We start from the raw sequence: 22662 nt of genomic DNA, 5'->3' as shown, positions 1-22662 counted from the left end.
GTGACGTTGTTGTTTTGTGCTACTTTATGTTTATGACTCTATGCCTACCATGTAGATTATTTCTGCATATGTGGTGTTATGCAATAATGATGAAAAATAAATAAATATATAAGAACATGATATATTATTGCTAAACAGATACAAATTTAATTAGTGAATTGTTATTTTGCAATCAAAATTAAAAAAATAACAGTAATATATTTGTTTATTTTCAAATTACAAAAAAGAAAAAAATCATTTAGTTGAAATATATGAACAAATTCATTATTGAATCTATAGTACAATAATATAAACTGTAATACAATATATAATGATTTTCCACAAATTCATCAATTTGTGGTCAGTTTCACATCTGATCAATTTAATATAAATACAGGTAATTCCATAATGCATGGCAATACCTTGGCAGATGATTCTATAGCCAAAAATAAGAATGAATGTTCATATAAACAAGTCAGAAAACGGTTCGTTAGAGTTTTGCCTTGTGAAACATTTGGTCCTGCTTTCTGCTCCCTCTGTGAAATTAAACTGTGCTAAAATTCTTGGGGTACAAATTGAGGGGTAAATTTGGTGCTTCTTTATGGTTTTTAAAAACAAGACAAAGTTTTGTAGGAAAATACACTTTTATTTTTGGTATGGAATCAAATAACTTTGTAAATTTATTAATAAACAAACAAAAATTTCTAGTCAACTTTGTAAAGAATCTAATTCTGAGAAAATTGATGTAAATAATGTCTGTTAAAATTGAACACAAATCAGAGAAGTTCAACTATAATTAGAAAAAAAACAAAAACTGGATTGAAAATTGATATGATTTTAAACAGTACAGTTTTCATCAATGTTTGAACAACATAACATAAATGAAAATCACATATATGGTTTTTTCTTAAAATCATTAAATATCAAAATGATTACTCGATAAAGCTGCAAATATTTCTTCAAAGCAGTTGCTCAATGTGGTCGCTATTCTGTTCAATGTATAGTTCAGCTTGACGAATCCATGCTAGCCCAACACCACTGGAATAATAATGATGATCTAATAGCATCATTATTATTCCTAATTGTAGCTGCCTTCTATTATATGTCAATTCTTCTTCTGTACCAATATAAGTGGAATAGACTAACAACTTCATCCAACCCCAAAGGAAAAAGTTCTGGCGTGAGATCAGAATGGTCATTTTACTGGTCTTTTTCGACCAAACCATTGCTCACTAAATGTGTTATTTAAATGATTCATCATGGGAGTAGTGAGCAGGTGCACTGTCGTTGAAAAACCACATCTGCAAGAGGAATATCTTCAAGAGTTCAATCAGATTTGTTTGCATAAAATGGAAGTACCACTCCCCATTGAGCCTTGAATATAAGAAAAAGAGCCTATAAGATTATCACCAAGAAGATCACACCACACACTAAACAAAAAAGTGCATTGGAAATGACTTGTAGCAGTCTCATGGAGATTTTCTTCTGCTCATGTGCGAGTGTTCGATAATTTACAACGCTATTAACTGCACAACAGGATTCATCAGTAATTAAAAAATGACAGATCAGGATGATGTTCACATTTTCTGATTAACTATCGACAGAATTTTATCAAAATCAGGCGGTAATAACTCTTTTACACATGTTGTATGAAATGGGTATAATTTTTGCTCTCATATGTTTACTGCACACTTTAATGCGAAACATGAAAGCGATGTGACAACCTTCTGATGCTTGAGGTGGTAGATAATTTGTACTGCATTCAATACTGCTTCTTCAGCGTTGGCATTTCTCATAGAACAGCATCGAATTGTAGTAGTTTAAGCATACCTGTTTTTTGAACTCACTTCTCCAAAGCCTCAAATGTTTTACAATCTGGTAGGCTTTGTTCTGGATAATTTTCCCTGGTATATTCACACACAGCAACCAATCCATTTTTATTTACTTTACCATAAATTAACATGTGTCAACTCTCTGAATGAAAACAGATTTGTGGTATCACCCATTGTGAATGACTGAATGAACAATAATAGTACCAACACCGCTCAAATGAATATTCAAATGTTAGTCACTAAATTTAATTGTTGATGCGCTGTTATTGCCAAGCTATGAAAAAATAAATATTTTTAATATGTTTTAGAAGGATGTTTTCAAATTTATTTTTATAATATTTAGCATTTGTATGTAAATTGTTCTGTTTAAAATAGTACTTTTTCCTCAAATAAATCCCATTTTAATAAAGGGTTGAAGTAATTTAATATTTACAAAAATGTTAATTTTTAAAATGCTTTTTAATAAATTTGATATTTTTATGTGTATGACAGTGCCTACGGCAGAAGAAAATCAAACTTTTGTGTTAACACATCTACAGAAAACATATATTTATTACAAAATATGAAGAAGTAGAAGAGTATCTGATGACAAGATTCTCTAGAACAGAAATGAAGCTTTATAAATATTGTTAAAAAATAATGGTTTTTGGATCATTAAATTTGAGTACATATTTTGCACGCATTACATTATTATAAACTTAATTTTTTTTGAAATTTATTCATTTTATTTGATGCCCACCAGATGAAATTAATCTTGGTTTTACAGTTAGGAGAAATGATGATGCCAAAAAAATAAACCAGGAAGAAGCTAGCCTGAATAGATATTTTTTGAGAGAAATAATTTAAATAAGCTATATAAAAAAATCTAAATTTTAAAAATGAAAAATATTTAAAAAAAAACTGTTATGAATTTAGTAAATTTAATTCAAATATATTATTTCTCTGGAATTTGAATGTGATAACATAAATTGAATAACACATTTTCAAAATAGAAAACAAAATGCGTTTCACTTTTCAGATGTAATATAACAAAATCCAATGTGGACACCGCGTGACTTCCTTGTACGCCTATTAAATTACATATACACACACATTTTTTGATATACTTCATTTAAACTTATTTCATGTGAAAATGAGATGTGATCCTACAGTTCTTTAATAAAGTGGACAGTTACACAATTGCGACACCACAATGCATCACTTTTTTTTGGTGTCTGTATCAGCAATTTATATTAGTTTATATAAATTTTGTTTCATGTCGTTCAAGTCATTATGTGGTGGTGTAAGTAAGAACATGTCTTATCCATAATCATGGACATATCGGTTCAAATCCGACTTCATATACATATATATTCTTTTTTAACTTTTTTTAAAAATTTAAATATATTGACTTATTAATAATTATTAACCTTTGTAAAAAATCTTTGAATTAAAATGAAAAGTACATAAAATTATATTTCACTAATAACTTCTCATTATTTTAATTTTTTTTTTTATCGTTATAGTTATAATTTATTGTAAAACTTTTTTTACAATCAGAGGTTAATAATTATTAATAAATCATTATATTTAAATTAAACAAAAAAAAATTAAAGGAAATGTTGGATTCGAACCGATGTGCCTTTCCCTTTAATGATACAAATATTTCAATAACTAAAAAATGTTATTTGGTTATAACTCTGGAACCAATGTAAATAAGTACCACTTATGATATAATGTTGAAAAGTTCTCAGTAAGGGCTTATTACTGCAGTTAAGAAAAAGTCCAAAATCCAATTTTTTTGGACTTTGGGCTTTTTTGGACAATTTTGGTTCAGCCGATTGCAATTAAATGAGGAGGTGCAAAACTAGATGTTACAACAGTTTTAAAAACAAAATTTCAACATTTTACAGCTAATAGTTTTTGAGTTATGCGAGTATGTACAGATGTCACGCCATCTGTCAAAATGGATTCACGGATGGTCAAAATAGATATTTCCGTTGAAATCTAAAAACCAACATTTTTTGTGATCATAATACAATGTATCTATTAAACCAAAATTACCTGTAACAATAGACAATTAACTGTTAACAGCAGTTACAAGCTAATGGATAAAATATTCATAAGCTAATGTTGAGTTAAATTAAGAATTTACTTTAATAAAACACAAAGCAACTGTTTTTTAAAAAGGACAAATAAAGTTTAACATAATTTATATATTATGTTTTAAACATAATAAGATTAACAAATTCATATCATTGAGAGAAAAAATAATTTAAAAAGTTATTACCTGCTTTAAAAAAGAAGAAAAAATGTCCAAAACAATATATCTAATTTTAATGTATATGAAGGTGATATTTATAGAACAGTGTGCCATGAAAAAATTGTGAAAAACATTCCACTTAGGAATGACAAGCAGAAATTAAATAAAACATTTTCAGCAACATTTGCAAGCATACACGGACAGTAAACAAAAACATAAAATTCATTAAGGAGAATAGCATACTTTATAGTAAATACCAAAACATGTCAATATGAGATCAACAACAAGTTTAAATCCATTACAATTATTAGTACAATAAAAAAACAATTAAAATATTAATAAACAAACAGAATTTGAACATCGGCACTGAGAAATTAAGCATTTAAATTAATTAAATGATTGATGAGAGAGAGGAAGAGAGATAAAATTTAAAAGTTAATAAAAAATATGAGATCAGTAATTTTTTTTTTGTTGAGGACTAACAAAAAATTAAACTTCCTTAAAAAGTCAATTATTATTTTAAAATACTCAAAGTATAAATATTATCCATATTAATTTGAAAGGTACTATTATCTTAAATACAAATTTATTAAACAGAAATGAATTTTTAACTGTCAGCTTTCTTTGAAATAAAATTGTTCTACATAATTCTACTGATGTTGCAAATCCAAAAAGGCAATAACCTGAATGTGTCACAGTTTATTTACTAATCTTTTAATGCTGTTATAAACAATATTATTAACGTAAACAAACTATTCATAAAGAACATATCTGGCAAAATTTGTCACTCAAAATGCAATAATTTTATACACCAATAAATTAAATAGAAAAAGACTTTTCAGAAATGAACTGCTTGATTTTTGTAATGCAATAAAAAGTAATTTGGATTAAAAAAGTAATTAGAGATGTGTAAAATTTTGTATTAAATGATTTAATATAAAAAAAGTGGTATGAAATGAAAGATAGATGATTTATTGAATAGAACTAAGTTTAAATTAAGTTTACTGATAACATATAGCCTTTTTTATCAATTGACTGGCTTGGTATCAATTCTCTATTCTTTTCAGTTCTGTTTCAGTCTTTTTACATATTTTACAACATCCTCATGTTTTATCTATATAATTAAAATCTGGTCGAAAAACACCATAAGAGTACAAAAATGATTCAACAAACATTGATTTCGAATTATGTCTAGCGATAAGAATCGCGGTGTAAATGCAACAACAATAAAGAATTTCCTGTAGTTCCAATACGTGATTAGATAATGAATTTATTGGGCTGAATGCTATGCTAAACAAAATGTCGTCCACGTCGATGAATCCGAATATATGTTAATATTTTATCATACATAAAGTATTTGGATAATACATGATTCTGAAATAAAATTTATTAGTATTTCTTTCATTTTCTAAGATTAATTTTTTATGCTTATGAAATATATATTTAAATTTGGACAACATTTTGGCATTAAGATTTTTTGCTCTGTTTAAAATTGTAACGTTTTTCTGCCAACATTGTTTTTAATTAAGGCTACATTTTTAAAACATTTATCAGTTTTATACATAAATACGTGATTCGTATGTCTGTGTTTAGTTTGTTGAGATAGCGATTTAAGTAATAATACGTATATTTTGGACAATATTTATGTGTAAAAAATTAAAGTAAACAATGTAAAAATTCAATATGTCAACATCAGCCCGCGCAAAAGTCAACCAGAAATATAAATTTCGGGTATCGTTGGATAGGAGAGGTTATGGGCCAAGCACAGGTATTCGTGTCCAATGCCGAGCGAGCGAAAGGGAACGTCGCAAAGCTGGCACGGCGCGCTCAATGAACGACGGCGCAAGTACCTCTACCACTGCTTATTATGCGTTGTCTTTCTTCTCATATCACAGACCACGTTGAACAAGTGTCGTCGAAATAAATATCATGTACCATTTAGTGTCTGTTATACCAAAATTAAATTTAGTAAGCAGTCAATGTCTCGACATTTTATTTCAATCCAATACACTAAAAGTGACTCGCTGACATACAGACCGATCAATTTATCTGGAAAGTTTGCTAAATGAAGGAACTAAAATTTTCCATTGGAGACTTTCAGTTTTGTTAAAAAAAAAACTACGATAGTAGCTCTCCCATTTAACTACAGATAAGTTGGTCGGTCTGCAGCTCGGAGAAACTTCATCCAAGGTCTGTAACATTTCACGTTAAACCGCATGTGTCACATTCCCACCCGATTTTTTTCAAAATTATTTCTGGTTTTTGCCAAAGAGCAATGTCACAAGTGAATCTTAACACTTTTGGTTTTCTCCTTTGATAGATAATCCGCATTCAATTCCTGTATTTTTCCTTATGTAAGTTGGGCAGATTATATACTTACCACTTTTTGAATCAGAGTTTGTCTTATAACCCATCATTGTCACCTGATATTAAAATATATTGTGTACAGGTTTTTCTTTTCGTAAAAATTCTGTTCCATTCTATATTAAATACCGTCTCTAGATCTGCAAATGCTTCTTATCTGTATGCGTCTGTATTCTTTTAAGGTAAACTTTCTATAATTAAGCTGAGAGCCAAAATGGCCTTCCTTATGCCTATGCTCTTTCTGATGTCAAACTGGTTATCTACTTCACACATGTTTCTCATCTGTAAGCTAGTAACTATTTTTAAAGAATTAGTTGATAAACTGATGATGCAATAGTTCTCATGATGTGTAGAAAATAATTACTAAGCGACAAGAAATTTTCTAATGTATTAGCATTAGAACTTAGTTAAAAAATAAATTTATTAATTATTATTCATTATCTGCACTTTTTTATGTTATCAACATTAAAAATTCTTGTTGATATATTCAAAACAGTGAAAGTGACTGCCATGTCATAGTCGCTATCATTTTTATAACAAACAGTACTGATAGATCCAAAAAAATTAAAATGAAATTGTAAACGGTATGGTAAGAATCTCGCAGATATCATTTCTTCCACTAAAAATCAAAAATTTCTGTAATATAAATAAAACTGTTTTTAACAAAATGATGCTGTGATATCAAAAAAAGATAAGAAACTACATTTCTATTATCAAAATCTGTTTTAATTTAAAATTTTGTTTAAAAATAAATATATGTTAAAAATATGTTAATAGGCAATATACAATAATAGATTATAAAAAATGTTTAGTGTTCCATATAAAAAGCAAACAACAGAAAAATCTGTTACAAAACACTTACTGCCCTGATTTCATTTATATGTAATACATATCACATTTACAGAAATAATACAATTTTTATGATTATTCGTTGTTTAATAAATGAAATCAGGCCAGTAAGAGTTTTTACAAATTTTTCTATTTTTGCTTATTATATGGAACGCTTAAACACTGTTTATTATCTATTGTCTATTACATATATTTAACATGTATTTTTTTTAAAACAAAATTCTTAATAACAGATTATAATAGAAATGTAGTATCTTAACTTTTTTGATATTAGTATCATTTTGTTAAAAACAGTTTTACTTATAATATAGAAATTTTTGTTTTTGGAGCAGAAGAAATGATGTCTGTTCGACTCTTACCATACAGTATACAATTCAGTGTAATTTTTTATGATATCACTGCGTTTTGTTAGATTATTCTTTTATTTTTTTTTATGAATTACTGATTGTTATCTTATGGATTTATTATAAAAGTTTACTGCTTTTCTAGAACAAACAAATATATATTTTTGGAATTTCTCGACCAATTTCTTTTTTGTTGATAGTCATAACATTCACTTCATACCATATTTAAAAATTTGTTTGAAACCTTCACTAATCAAAGATCCATGATGTAATCATTGCACTTATTACTTTATAAGTATAATCCTTGATTTTTATCGTATCACTGGATACACTTTTTATATTATTATTAAATGATCTTTTTTTTTTATTTCTCCATCCATTAGTTCAAATACTTTTAATTGTAAAATAAAAACTTTACCAATCGAATTTTTTCTGTTTTATGTAACAAATCTTTGCTGCTGCATTTGCAACACTTTCCTACCATTCATGTTTTATTAGCAGCTATAATCTCTTGTAAACTAATAGTTTTTCTTTTTTTTTTAATGAAGTGATGGGAATTAAAAAAATTGTTTTATCCTCAGTACTTTCATTTACATAAGATAATTTACTATTAAAACAAGCTGTAGTATATTTTCTTTTAAATTTTATTATTTCAAATACATTATCAAGTTTTTGTAAATTTATTATTAAGATTATTCATAAATTCAAAGGCGCCGTTAAGTACTGCTACCTATCGGCGTGATTTGTAAACCCACCTTTTTGAGGAATAGGTACTACTACCTAGCAGTGCGATTAGTACATCCACCTTTTTGTGGTAAAAGTGACATATTTGAGACCTGCAGTTCATCAAATGGAAGAAACAAATGTTGTCTAACAAAATTCAAGGTATTTTTTTAAAGTATTCTTTATTACAAATCTAACTGAACTGAAATATAAAATGTTTTCAAGGTTATTTTTTTCTCATTTTCATTTCACTTTTAGGTTAGGTCATGTTTAGAAGTGTAAACATAGTTTGTTGACTTTGCTGTGCCATTCAGTTCTGCAAACTCTTATCGGCGAAGTTCTAACAAACTTCTTGATGATAACTAAATAAATCATCCACAATAATCTACAACATAATATTATATGTAATAATCTAAAATCCATAAAACGTCCATGAGTAATGGTGTGTGTAAAATATTCAAATTTGTACAACAATGTTTAATTGTGGTTCACTAAATAGCACTATTTTGGGGCTAATTGTCTTCACACCAAAGATGAATTACCATAGTCTAATTGGTTACAGTCTAAGGTAACATAAAAAAAAATTTAGTCTCAAACTTAAATATGAATGGATATTTGCATAATGGTACCTATGCATAATACTTATAGGAAGGAGAAAACAACAGTAACAAGGAATTTCATTAATTTCTTATGCTAAGCAAACCTACTGTGAAAAATTTTCATGACCTTCAGAACTTTTACAGAATAAAGAATCAGCTGCAGAGTTTTGACGTATAGCCAGCGCCTCCATTCTGGTGTATTTTATTTTAACATTGGAGCAAAAGGAGCCAATAGTCTTCTTGCAAAAAATTAACGAGATTATTTCTACTCATATGGCAATAGTTTTTTGTGATGGTTGATGCTCATCAAATAAATAGTAAGAAGGACTTTGTGTAATGAACCCCTTCATGTGCATTTATTCGGGTTTCTAAGAAATTTTCTAATGCTAACTTGTCAGCAAGATATAATTAAGCAATGAAGTTCATGACCATTCATGCTCATAACAAATTTTTAACTAATTTCAGATGGTGAGAATGACCAGTATAAAAATACAGTAATTGATAGTTGTTTACAATTAGGGACTCCTAATATTTTGAGGAAATTGGAATATACCTTATTTAGGACCCAAGTTATTCGCTACAATTGAAATTTATTGGAAACGCCTTTCATCAGAGTTACACAGTACCCTTAGCAAAAATTTTATAATTCAACACTTACAGAGGTAAGTACCTTGGGTAAACATTTATAAAGAAATTTTGTTATCTTAGATTCTTTAAAAATTACATTTGAATAATGTGAGTATGTGAATAACCTAACTTGAACAAATGTAATTTTTTGAAGATATATTTGTAAATTGGAAAATTAATATTGAGAAATAAATAAAACATTTCTGAATACTAAGCAGCTAAAATTAAATATAAGTGATAAAATTGAACTAATTAGAATGATAACCTAAGGAAATATAAAGTCCATAGTTCAACTTAGCAGGAAATTTCATTCAATGTAATTGCTTCTTAGTACAGTAAATTTGTTTTACACAAAATTATGTGATATTCACAAAAAAATCTACAATCCTAATAAACAAAATTTAGCCTCAGTAAGTAATTAAAAGTACCATTAAAAACATCAAAATTGCGTTTTTTTTTTAAAAAACAATAAGTTAAAAAAACCTTAATTAAATAACAATATTGTGGAAGTAAGTGATGTGTAAAAAAAATCATAAGTTGTTTCAAAAGTACATTATAAAATTAGAAATGAAAGGATAAAATTATGAAAATATATTAAAAATTTATAGCATCACAGTCTACAGTACCAAAGTAAGATCTAACTTTGCATTTGATTCTTATAGCTATTTAAATTTTTGATGTGTAAAAAACCCAATTGTTTTTTGTCATATTCATTAAGCATAAATGTACACAACTTCTCCAAATGTTTTTAAAATTTTATCCTCGAAAAACAAGAAAAAACAAGAACAAGAAAATTTTTAACTACTGTTAAAAATTTTAACAGCAGTAATAAAACACTTTATGTCCTGGTAATTATTTAATAGACCCTGTGGACCTTAATAAATAATGAATACAAATTAATAATAAATAACATTAAACAAAATTATAAATAAGTTCTCAAAAGAAACTAAAGGCGCTATTACACAGAAAATCTGATCTTGACTTACAAGAGTGAAAAACATAAAAAAGAATAGGAAGATAATTTAGAACATAAATAGTAATTTAATATATCCTTTAACATTTTTTTGTAATACATATAAAAGATACGTAAATGTGAAAACAAACGATTTTTCAAGAATAAATAAAATCATAATTGAGCGTAAAATCTTAATGTAAAAATAAGAAATTGCGTTACTCACATTCGTAATATCACCAAACGCAGAACGCTTTAACATTTTATCGGAAAAAGGAGATTTTTCAGCTTTTCTTTTATTTAATGCATCTTGAGCATTTTCATTTTTGGAAGAAACAACAGTCTCTTTTTTTAGTCCAAGAGTAGTATTTTTTCCCTTCGTCACATCATTCGTCGATAATTTATTGCAAGTAGAACTTCTTGTAGTCCTTCTTGAAACAGCAATAGTTGTCTTTCTATAACCCTGATTTGGTGCCGGCATCTTTCCTGAAATTTTAGCCACAATTCTGAATATCTAATAGTAAATTATTTATTCACTAATTACATAAATGCTGTATCAATCATTTACGGATAATATAATACATCTTGTTCAGGTAAAAACCAAACCAAACTTGTCAGGTTACGTTTACAAACATGCAAATTTACAAGTATTAACAATCAGTAAAACATTATTAAACCAAGTAAATATCTATAAACAAAACTTTCAGAGAAACATGTTTAAATTCTGTCAATAAAGATCAGTAGTGAATAATTCAAACAAAATTCATGTGTTTAGCCTATTAAATACATACCAATAACGGCCAAATAACAGACACCAATTTAAAAAGTCAGTTACAATTTTCACGACTTTGATTGGTGGTTGGTGTAAAGAAACTTTCTTAAATCAAAGCTAGTTAGATTTCTTCTGTTTTTGAGTAAGTTTCAAAAAACTACAGAAAGAGGATTAAAAACACTTTTAATTTTATTACAATATTTTAAAATTAAAAACCTGAAATATATAAATAATATAATGTTGTAAATAAAAATTTTCTTTATGACTCGCTCAAAATAATTAAAATATGAACATTATGAAAATATTTATTAAAATAGTTTAAATAGTTAAATTTTATTTATTTTAACTAAATACTTAGTATTAGTATTAATTTGTTTTTATAAGATTCATTAACGTTTTAATCCTCTGTGTTTCAAGATGATTGCAAATGTTTGATAACAGTGATATGAATATTTAAAGGTTATGTGAGGCTTGATCGTGTAAGTTGAGTTGAAATTTTGAGTTAAAATTTTCTTGATAAATTTAATGACACCGACATCCGTTGATAAGACGTTAATCTTGAAGTAAACATTATTTGTATAATTTCTTCATTATTTTTTTGTATGTATTATTTATAGAGGAAAGAGCCTTGTGATGTGTGAAGGACATAATTAAGAAGAAAAAATAATTTGTAAGTCTACGATAAATTTTCTTTTGTATTTTATAAGAAGGCAACTGTAGTGACGTTATATTGCGAGGTTATACGTACTTGTTTATGCAATAATCCAAATGATTTACGATTTGTTTTGGTTTGTTTATGTAACTATTCTGTTTTGTTAAAGGCGAAGAAAATAAGATTACAACTATGTTACGTCGATTTTTTGTTCTATTACTAGATTTAATTCTATTCTTTAAACAAATTAAAATTTCTTTAATAATATTTTTTTTTAAAAATAACATAGAGGATATAGCATCTTATTGTTCATAGATCATTTTTCCCCATTAATTTGTGATGATTTAAATATATTTTTTTCATAACCATGAAATTCATGCCAATTTGACTTTTATATCAGGTTGGTTATCCATTATTGATCTGCAATGCAGTTTTTTAAACAGTTCAAAGTACTTGTTTACGAAGTCTTGCCTTGGTAAAAAAAAAACATTTCTTTGTAAAACCCTCTTCATCTTCTAACACTACTTTATACAACTGATATAGTTACAGTGTTATTTTTCCTTGTTAATGCTTACTCATGTAGAATGAGTAATATTCCCACAAAGTAATTTATTATTACAGATAACATTGGTGATTCCAACACCTTAAAGTGGTGGAACTTCACAATGTGAAAACTTGTTAATATATATGTACAGAAAATAATAAAAAGTTTTACAGTGGAGAATAAGTACAAAAAACGTTTTTTACATTAAATAAAGCTGTCGGCAAAAAACATTTCAGGATAAAAAGAAAAACACATGGTCACATTTATTCACCAAGCCTTAAAATCAGACTTTAAAAACATGCCCATTTACCACTCAAAAGACCTACATCGCCTTTCAATCACATAACAAGGACTCTGTTATCTAAAATACCTAGCAACTCAACAATTTCAATTAAACACTCATGATTAAATAATATATATGAAATAAGTTAAATCATAGATTATCAGAAGAAAAAATACATTACAATAATGTAAACAAAGGTTCAGGAAAAATAGTTTGAAATTTAAAAAAGCTAATTATCCTTTAGAATGTAAAACAAAACAATCATCAAACACAGATTGCAATAAACAAAAGTGCACCTGCACTATTTTCTGTGTGAACAAATGAACATAATTTTAGATCATACAAAGAACACATAAACACTACAAAAGTTTTTGCCTGTTATAACTTCCTACAACCAATATGTGTGCTTCTCACTTAGTTGTTTTACACACACATAAATGGGACACATAATAACACACTGAATGTTATGAAATAAATAAAAGAGTGATATAATAAATGAACAAACACAGTTTATATCTTTGTCTTTAACTCATTTAAATCATATCTATGTACTTTACCTCATATATGTTTTTCGAACTCAAACAAAATAGCATCAGCAGATATCTGAATGGAAAACATAAGTATTAATTATTGAAGATGTACACAAAAGTGCTGACATTTTAATTAAAGTTTTTAAAAAAACATTACATTAAATTTTTTTTGATTTGTAATTAAAAATTTCAGTTTTATGTAACTCCACTAGTTATTATTTTATTTAAGAAATAATTCATAAAATTCATTCAAAGTTATCAAAGAAACTCAATTTCGATAACGGATTTTGACTCAATTTTGATTTTTATTTTGTCAATTTTGATTGTTCAGCTTGAATTATATGCTGGAATAATTCTTATATTGGTTTAATAATCTTAGGCTTAGTATGATGTATACTAATTTATTCTTTCCATGTATTCACCTAAGATATATATATGGATGTCTCAAACATCCACAAATGAAATGAAGTCTACAATAACTGAATTCGTTGTTTTCTTTACAAATCTTGAATAACTCTTCATTTTTAAGCATTTTCGTAGATTAATTTAATTACATAGAATTTTTATGTCTAGGCAATAATGCAATGTTTTTATTTTCTGGGTGATCCGGAGAATCCTTTAATTTTATGTTTCATTATGTAAAAATTGTTTTTCTTTTTTTTTATTCCTTGCATTCTCTTTTTGTTTGAATGTGGCTTCCTTGAAAAAGTTTATTTTGTTTTAAAGAGGATTAATAAATTGTTATTTAATACTGTTTACAGAAAGGAAGTGTATCATCACGAAGTAATATCATGATTGATGAAGTTTTTAAATTAAAACTTATTTCTGTGAAAGACTGTTTTCTGCATTTTTCCTTTGGAATACTGCAAAAGCTCTCTGCCAATTCTTCTGTAAGTTTTATGATTTTCATTATTTATGTAATTGTGTTAGTTTGGTTGCAAGTAAAGTCATTTTGATCCAGGTAAAGCTCAATGACATATTTAAATATAATTTTAGGATTGAATTTCTTCCAGGGAGTTACTTTGGAAGTTGATTATCTATGCTTTGCAAGGTATAATTGAGAGAGTATATAGCTGATAAAATATTTTACCTTAAAATGTGTTACACATTAGCTAATAACTAAGAAAGTAATATGTGTTCAGTACTGCTTTGGAGGAACCCCTATATTCTTGATACCTAATTTCCTTTACTTGCATCCTTTAGTTTTGGGGGTGATATAAAAATATGTTGCAAAACTTGTTTTTAGGCAATGGTGGAAATGAGTCATTCTCATCATTTCACAAATCTTCCTCAGCTGATTTGAGAGATGATTTGGTAAATGAGAAATTGCATGTCATCCGTTTTTCTTCCTTAAAGGATGAATGAGGAGAAGTTCTCCTTGTGGTAGCAGTTTAATTAAGAGGAATATTTCTGGTTCATCTGATCTAGCTTAGATATTGATGAATGCATTATGAGGATACACTCATGTGTTAGTAGATAATTATTTTATTGTAAAATATGATTTACTGTCAAGTATTTTTTCTTTTAAAAGAATTGAGGTCCAGCTTTAGCTGAAAAACCTTTTCAGCCAATGGACTATTTTAACCATTCGATCAGGCTCATTTTGAAGTCATTGGGAAGAAAGGGAAATTTTCAATCAATTAGATGGCTCAGCCTAACATTAGTTGCAAGCTTAACACAAAATTACTTTATTAGACACAAGACAACTGTCTATTAGAAATAGGAATTAAAAAGTTGGAAAAATCAGTAGTGAGCAGAAATTTATAAGGGATGATAAGGGGACATATAGGTAACAGTTTTTTGAATTTGAAATAAATTTATTAAACATTTTTTCTCAGGCCTAAGCTAGAGTATACACAGACAGGTTATTTCATTTGTAAGGCTGGAGCCTGAGTATAGGTCAGGCTGCTACATTTAATGAATGGTAAACATTGATGGGCTTATACTCGTTGCTAGGCCTCGTAGACTCTTTCAGTAGTTCATTATAAAGATTCAGTATGAATTTCTATACTATCTAGTGAATGTTTTAATTAATAACAATAAAAACAACACCTTGTGTTCAAGAGTGTTTTAGGTTATAAAATGTACAGTACGGTTTACTTGGTGTTGTTTACGTGCTTTGATTTGTACTCTTTTCTTTTCTGTTTGTTTATTTTTATTTTAACATTTTATGTTATGTGTAGAGTGTGTATTTATTGTAAAGCTTCTACAGGCAAGTCTGGGAGAAAAGAAGCAAAGTTGCTGGTGCCCTGACTGTTCAGTTCCGTTATGTTTACATAGTTGCTTCAAATTGTACCACACTAGGGCTAATTGCAGTATGTAAAAAAAAGAACTTAACAAAACTAATGCAGATATATTTAGAAACTATGTCAGTGAACTATGCTTGTAAAATTAAATGAATAATAAATATTAGGGACATTTCTTTTATTGATTTATTTTATGATTGATTATAAAAAAATGTTATGACTGATAATAAAAAAAAACTTAATGTTTCTGTAAGTGTGATACCATTTCTTGAATTGCTTTTTTTGCGTACAATACAGATCTTTAAATACAAGTTTTCTATCACCCTTAGTTTTAAATAAATTATGCTTAAAAAAAAAATTAAGGGAAAAATCAGTAAAATTTATAATTTTGCATGGCCATACCTGTGTTAGAATGATTATTTCACTGATGCTTTTCTTTTATAAATAGCTTCAGGCACATCCTGAATTAATGTCCAACAGTAATCAGCTAGCATATTATTATTCCATTTCCCTTTATAGTGGCTTTCTATCACAGAAATATCTTGGTGGAAATGTTCACCATATTTGTCACTTACATCACTGACATTTACCCAGGAAAAAATCCAGATGTCAGTGGAGGAAATTTATTTTCAAAGACATATTACATTCCATAGCTCTGTATGAAGTAACAAGTTGATTAACAATATTGTGGTAATTGTTGGAATTTTGTTTGCTGAGAAAAGTTTTTCAAACGTCTTTAAATGAAGTCCAAGCCGCACTTTCTACATTATTTAACATGAGTTAAATACATCATCTTTAACCAACTCTCTTATTTGAGGACCAACAAATATTCCTTCTTTAGTCTTTTGTTCACTTATATTTGGAAATTTCTGCCTGATGTATAAAAATCCGGGTCTATCCTTCTTCATTGCGTTTACAAAATTTTTCATTAGTCCTAGCTTGATATGGTGAGGGGGTAAAAGTATTTTTTTGGGTTCAACTAAGGGCTCATGAATAATATTTTTCCTATTTGGAATTAAGTTGTATTGTTTCTTCCACTCTTTGGTAACATAATCTTTATCCCTAATTCAACTGTCCCATCCGCAAAGAAAACACATGAAACATAAGTTCATCCATATTTGTGCAATAAACCAAATTATTTTCATCAATAAAGTACTGAGAAGGTTCTTTTTGTCGGCTCCAAAAGACCGAAATGTTTGTATTTTTTTGAAGTAAATTCCAACCTTGCAGTCTTGATTCTAACAGTTCAACTTGATTTTTTTATAGAGCCTAACTGCATGCCTAACAAAATAGTTATAACTTTCAAATCACCACATTTGTTCCAGCTATTTTTTTATAATTTATTTTTTCAAGAACATCTTTTATCTCATCTTATGTCTCTTTGAAATCAATACCATAAGCGATTGGTGTCGAAGGATATTTGTTACTATTGTGTAGTAGAACTACTTTTAAACTATACTTGGATGAATATATGAAAAGGTGCCAGTCCTCAGGTTTATGAACTTGCCCTAAATGAAACATAAGTTCATCCATATTTGTGCAATAAACCAAATTATTTTCATCAATAAAGTACTGAGAAAGTTCTTTTTGTCTGCTCCAAAAGACCGAAATGTTTGTATTTTTTTAAGTAAATTCCAACCTTGCAGTCTTGATCCTAACAGTTCAACTTGATTTTTTGATAAATTTAAATCCTTAACGATGTTAATCAATTCACCTTGTGATATAATAAAATGTGACTTATTGGAAGATAATTAAAAATCAGAATCATTGTTACCTTCTTCAGTACTGCCTGATTCTTCATCGCTGCTTTCAAAACATATATTCACAGGTGGCTCAGCAACTGGAATAATTTCACTGCAAGATACAGGCCTGCTTGCAGATTGCAATGAAGGATATTTTACAGTATGTTTAGATTTTTTAGAAATTCATACACTTGTTAAACAAAAATAACAATGATTGTTTGGTTCATGCTAAATCATAGGTACCCCAAATGAAAAAGCCTTCCATGTACCTTTCAGCCATCCTCTTAAATACACAAAACAATTAATGCATCTTATATGAGGAGCCCACATCTTATCCTGATCACCAATTTTATACTGAAAGTACAAATGATATGCTTTTTTAATAAAAGGTGTAATGTTTCTTCTATTTGAATTTATGGTAAACTCACCACATATATAACAAAAGACATCCATATCATTTACACAATTTTGAGGCATTATGACACTGTACTGTTAACAAACTTAAGACAGCAGTAATACTGAACAAAATTAATTCATTCCTAAATTCAGTGCTTAATACAAACAACACTGCTGTACATGTTTTGACCTGCACAGACTTGACTTACTCTTCATTATTAGATAGGATGTCATAATATGTGACTGTGATATGATTTAATTCTTTGTCTAGTATTGTTAATTTATAGCTTATACATTATGTTAACAAAGTTAAACAATAAAAAATTGAGCTAACAAAATACAGTATGGGAATTTAAAATGCTATGCGTTGAAAAATGAAAAAATCCTTTAATTAAAATTTAAAAATTTTTCAAAAATTATGTTTGATTGAAAGATTCTGAGTTCATAACAAAAATTATGTTTATCACTGTTATTTGTGTGATAAAGTACTGAAAAACGAATTATTTTCAAAAATTCATTACTAATTTTACATTTATTATACATTTTTTATTTTTTGTCATTAGAAAGTGTGAAATCTTATCTTTTAGACAGTATAAAATGTCATAATTTTAAGTGATTACAACAAGTTTGTTTGTGTATTGACTAGTACTGTGTGCTGTTGCTGTTTTTTATTTTTATGAAATTTGAAGGAAATGTAGATTGCAAAAATTTTTTGTTAAATAATATATTACAAATATTTTTATGTTTAATGATAGCTTATTTCTTTCTCCTTTAGGTAATATAACATATAATAGGTTATGTATATGCACTAGCTTATTATTTTTTTTAGACACCACAAAAATGTCCAGGCTTCCAGTTCAGTCACGTTATGAAAGTCTAGGTCTGAAAGTGTTAATCTTATTTATGGAAGAGGATGTTTCTAATTGTTTTAAGGTTCATGCTATTTTTCTGAGATTTATTTGTGTGTGTAAATTATACAAGATGCATACATTAATACATGGTGGGTGGTCTGGGTGTGGAGGTCTCAGTTGTTTAGGTTTCTTTTTTCACCTAAATGGCAACAGTTGTCTATATACTTTATTTCAAAACCACTCTTAAAAATAACTTACAGTATTTCATAATATTGTTCATTTTTTAGTTAATATGCTTTACTTTTTTTTTTATTATACTATTTTTTTTTATTTTCATATTTTTAATTTTTTTTCTTTGTCTACTGATGAATGATATTTAAGACTGGAAAATTTCATTAAGTTTCTAATTTTAAGTTAAATGTATGTAAACAATCTTTTATTACTTTTCTGGTATGTAATTATGTTGTTTACAGAATACCACACATTATGTAAGGGAGTTTGCTAATCGGATCAAATTTTTCATGTTGTAGTTTTCAAAGATCTTGATATTTATGACAAAAGAACACTATTTTAGCATTGAAAAATTCTGGAGGGGATGTATGTACATTTGAGTATGTGTATATGTGTTTCCACCTGAATTCTTGCAGTAAATTTTAGTGAAAATTATGACTCAAGTTTATCATGTTTTCAGGAACATTCAAAAATAAAAATTAGATTAGCTGATTTTGTTTGATAATTGATGTATAAAATATATTTATTTTTAATTTAAGAAGGATTGTTAAGGTTTTTTTTGTATGTTTATTGTCTCGTGAGTTAATGGAATACTGTTTACCCTATTGCTATTTTTCCAACTTCTAATCAAACTCCTATCAGCAATACTCAGCATATTTGACAACAATCAGCTTTTGGTAATGTAGATTTAGAAATATGTAAAATAGTTTTATTCTTAAACAGTTTTAATGTGCTTTTCTCATAAGTAGTGTTTGTTCAAACTGAGAATATTTCTTTATTTTACAGTCTTCATGTGTGAAATTAAAACAGGATTACCTAAAGAGTGCTTTATATTTTACATGGAGTCCTCAGTATCATGGTGGTCTAAGCGATAACACTGTTGGTATTAGTGCTGTGTATGCTAATCATTTGGGGCTGTCTGATAATGAAATTGTGATAATTTCTACTGAACTTCAAGCTCCAGTTGTCAAAACTGTTCATGTAACAGCTGTAACAGAAGATGATTTTGAAGTAATGGTAGGTATTATATATTTTTTCAAGCATAATGCCATATAATTTATTATTATTAGGTTACATAACCTTATAAATCGTCAAAAATCAGTTGTTTAAAAGCTAATTTATGAAGTCAAAGGTTTTCAGTTTCAAATCCAAGTAAAAGTAAGTTAATTTTATACTGATTAAAATATTAGACTCTGGGCACCAGTGTGAATTCAATTTAATCACATCTCAGGAATGTTTGGCCTGTCTATAGAAGATTACACCTCATCTACATCACAAGTATATTACCCTTATCTCATTATGGCATCGAGTTGGTTATTGTTAATAATTTGAACCATTGGAAATGTACTATTCAGGAGAAGAAAATAAAATTGCCTCATATGCTGATAAATGTAGAGGGTCCCCTATATTTGTAGGGGATTGTCTCTCCTAAAAATAGAACATTTGAAATGTTACCTTATAAATCGTCAAAAATCAGTTGTTTAAAAGCTAATTTATGAAGTCAAAGGTTTTCAGTTTCAAATCCAAGTAAAAGTAAGTTAATTTTATACTGATTAAAATATTAGACTCTGGGCACCAGTGTGAATTCAATTTAATCACATCTCAGGAATGTTTGGCCTGTCTATAGAAGATTACACCTCATCTACATCACAAGTATATTACCCTTATCTCATTATGGCATCGAGTTGGTTATTGTTAATAATTTGAACCATTGGAAATGTACTATTCAGGAGAAGAAAATAAAATTGCCTCATATGCTGATAAATGTAGAGGGTCCCCTATATTTGTAGGGGATTGTCTCTCCTAAAAATAGAACATTTGAAATGTTCTATTTTTATTTAAGTACATCTCAAAATATTACATATATCGACATGAAATAAAAATTAAATTAAAGCCTGTCTTATCAAGTTATAACAAAAAATCAATTACATCACATCACTTCCACACTGTGTGACTGGTAGGGCACACCCACCAGTCACATGAAGAATATCCAGCCAATAGAAAATTTCTTGTCATGTTCGTTGAAGCATTTCCAGTGTGATGGTTGAAATGACATTCTGAATGACTCTCGCACAGCTCCTGGATGTTTGCTACTTTTGTCATATACACCCGGTCTTTGACATAATCCCCAGAAGAAGTCCAGAGGGATTATGTCCGGCAATCTGGGTGGCCAAGGAATTTAACCACCTCTTCCAATCCATTTACCAGGAATATTGACATATTGGAGCAGTTTGCATTCCCACAAATTGAGCATAAACATCTTAATATCTCTTCCACTAAGATTGGGCTCCCTGCACTGGCTCCTTGAGGTAAGGGAAAGGCTGGACATTTTACATCTGGATTAGATGTGAGGGTATTGTGTGTGATGGTGTTTACATAATTCATCAATGACTTTCTTCTAGCACCAAAGAATATCCAATGACATGCTCTAGCCTTACTGTACAAATTTAGGTGTTCACTGTACAAATTTAGATGTTCATTTGTAGGCCTGAAGTTAAATTTATCACAGTGCCTGCTGTCGTTTCCTAATTGCGTTTTAGCAGTCATCATTCCACCAAGGAATAGAGGAATGTCTAGGATTTCCAGATTTTTGTGGAATATATCTATTACATTCTCGAGTTTAGGGCTGTAAAAAAAAGGTAAGTTAATCAAGGGCATCTCCAACATCATCATACCATGATGGGAAGGTTTTATGGTTACCATTCCAATATGCTTTTTCAACAATCCATCTCTGTGGCCTTTTGTTAACCTTGTGGTTGACACCACCCAATAATAATTGGTCTGCTGTCACTGCTGTAAAAGTTGTCACTAACAGACTAATTAAGACAAGGGAGTAAACTCAAAGGATAAGGAGAGGTCGATGTTGGACAGTGTACCAGACAATAATGACATGAATGTGCCTGATCCATCATTCAGTAGACAGGTCCATGTCTTGTCTCATTCTTGTTTAAAATATTTCCTTGAGAAGAGCAGACTAATGAGCCCCATGAAACATGGTGGGCATTAAAGTCTCCTACTATTAATGACGGCGATGGAATTTGTGTGAGGAGATTTGCTATACCTAGAGCATTGAACTCAAGAGAGCAGTTCAGTGAGATACAAATTACAGATATGTAATTTGAAGGGGAGAGAAATTTTTATGGCAACAGCATGAATGAGGGTAGCTGGTGTAATCCTTGTAGCTGACATGTAGTTCGGCTTGGAAATAGCAACTCCATCACTCTCTCTACTAGTGACTATGAGACAGTCATATCTCTCACAGAAATATTCTCTTGAGTATTACTGCGTCCTGTTGTAGAAGATGCGTTTCTTGGAAACACATTATTAATGGTTCTTGTGTTTGCATCAATACTCTAACATCTTCAATGTGGGAATCGAAGACCTTGAACATTCTGTTGGATAATGCTCATAAATACAGAATTACAGGTAAATATATAGAAAAATTAATTTATGTTATCCAGTTTTCCTTTTTAGAATTTTTAATTTCAATAAACTCCAAATGCCTAGGGTCGGGGTTCTTCAACCATATCCTTAAGTATATGAGGTGATGGAGGGGGAGATTTTTAACAATGGGAAGTTGCAGATGACAACCCAGGGAGTGTGATTGTATGGGCTCCCTTAATAGGGAGTTTATTAGATATCTTACCACCAGTTATATTTACTCCTGTTCGCAAGACAAAACTTTAGGGACAGGAACTTTTAGAGGGATCCCACTATTGGTTTAACTAGTTGCAACTACGGACCTTTTTGTTTATCTAGTTAGTTCTGAAATAGTGGCTGTAAGTGAAGAACTTAATAATATCAGAAGGTGTTTTTAATAACATCAGAAGGTGTAGCTCATTGCAGGAATAGCTTTATTGATTACTTACATTTGGAGTTGATGTTGAACTTCTCTTGATGTTGG

At 28.7% G+C, this 22662-nt stretch overlaps 2 protein-coding genes across 4 annotated transcripts in view; one reads left to right on the top strand and one right to left on the bottom strand.

The window, feature by feature from the left end:
• Positions 1-11364, bottom strand: part of CycB3 (cyclin B3) — a 64694-nt gene extending 53330 nt beyond the window's left edge. Inside the window, exons 1-2 of the mRNA XM_075358592.1 lie at positions 11303-11364; positions 10738-10997 (exon numbers count right to left, since the gene is read on the bottom strand). Of these exons, the coding sequence (XP_075214707.1) occupies positions 10738-10992 (255 nt within the window). The 5' untranslated portion in view covers positions 10993-10997; positions 11303-11364. The remainder of the gene's footprint in view (positions 1-10737; positions 10998-11302) is intronic.
• A 369-nt stretch (positions 11365-11733) lies between these two features.
• The window catches only part of Pex1 (peroxisomal biogenesis factor 1), a 117420-nt gene continuing 106491 nt past the window's right edge, over positions 11734-22662 (top strand). For 2 of the 3 annotated variants that reach the window (XR_012755441.1, XM_075358590.1), the window contains exons 1-3: positions 11734-11953; positions 14054-14182; positions 19545-19775. Coding sequence is in view for 2 of the 3 variants with exons in the window: in XM_075358590.1 (XP_075214705.1) it covers positions 14084-14182; positions 19545-19775 (330 nt within the window). In the remaining variant the exon portion in view is untranslated. The remainder of the gene's footprint in view (positions 11954-14053; positions 14183-19544; positions 19776-22662) is intronic. The other variant, XM_075358591.1, reaches the window with a different exon arrangement.

Source organism: Lycorma delicatula, chromosome 2 (assembly GCF_047948215.1).
Source record: "Lycorma delicatula isolate Av1 chromosome 2, ASM4794821v1, whole genome shotgun sequence".
NCBI lineage: Eukaryota > Metazoa > Arthropoda > Insecta > Hemiptera > Fulgoridae > Lycorma > Lycorma delicatula.
Note: the sequence above shows the minus strand (reverse complement) of the source record. Positions and strands in the feature narration are given on the sequence as shown.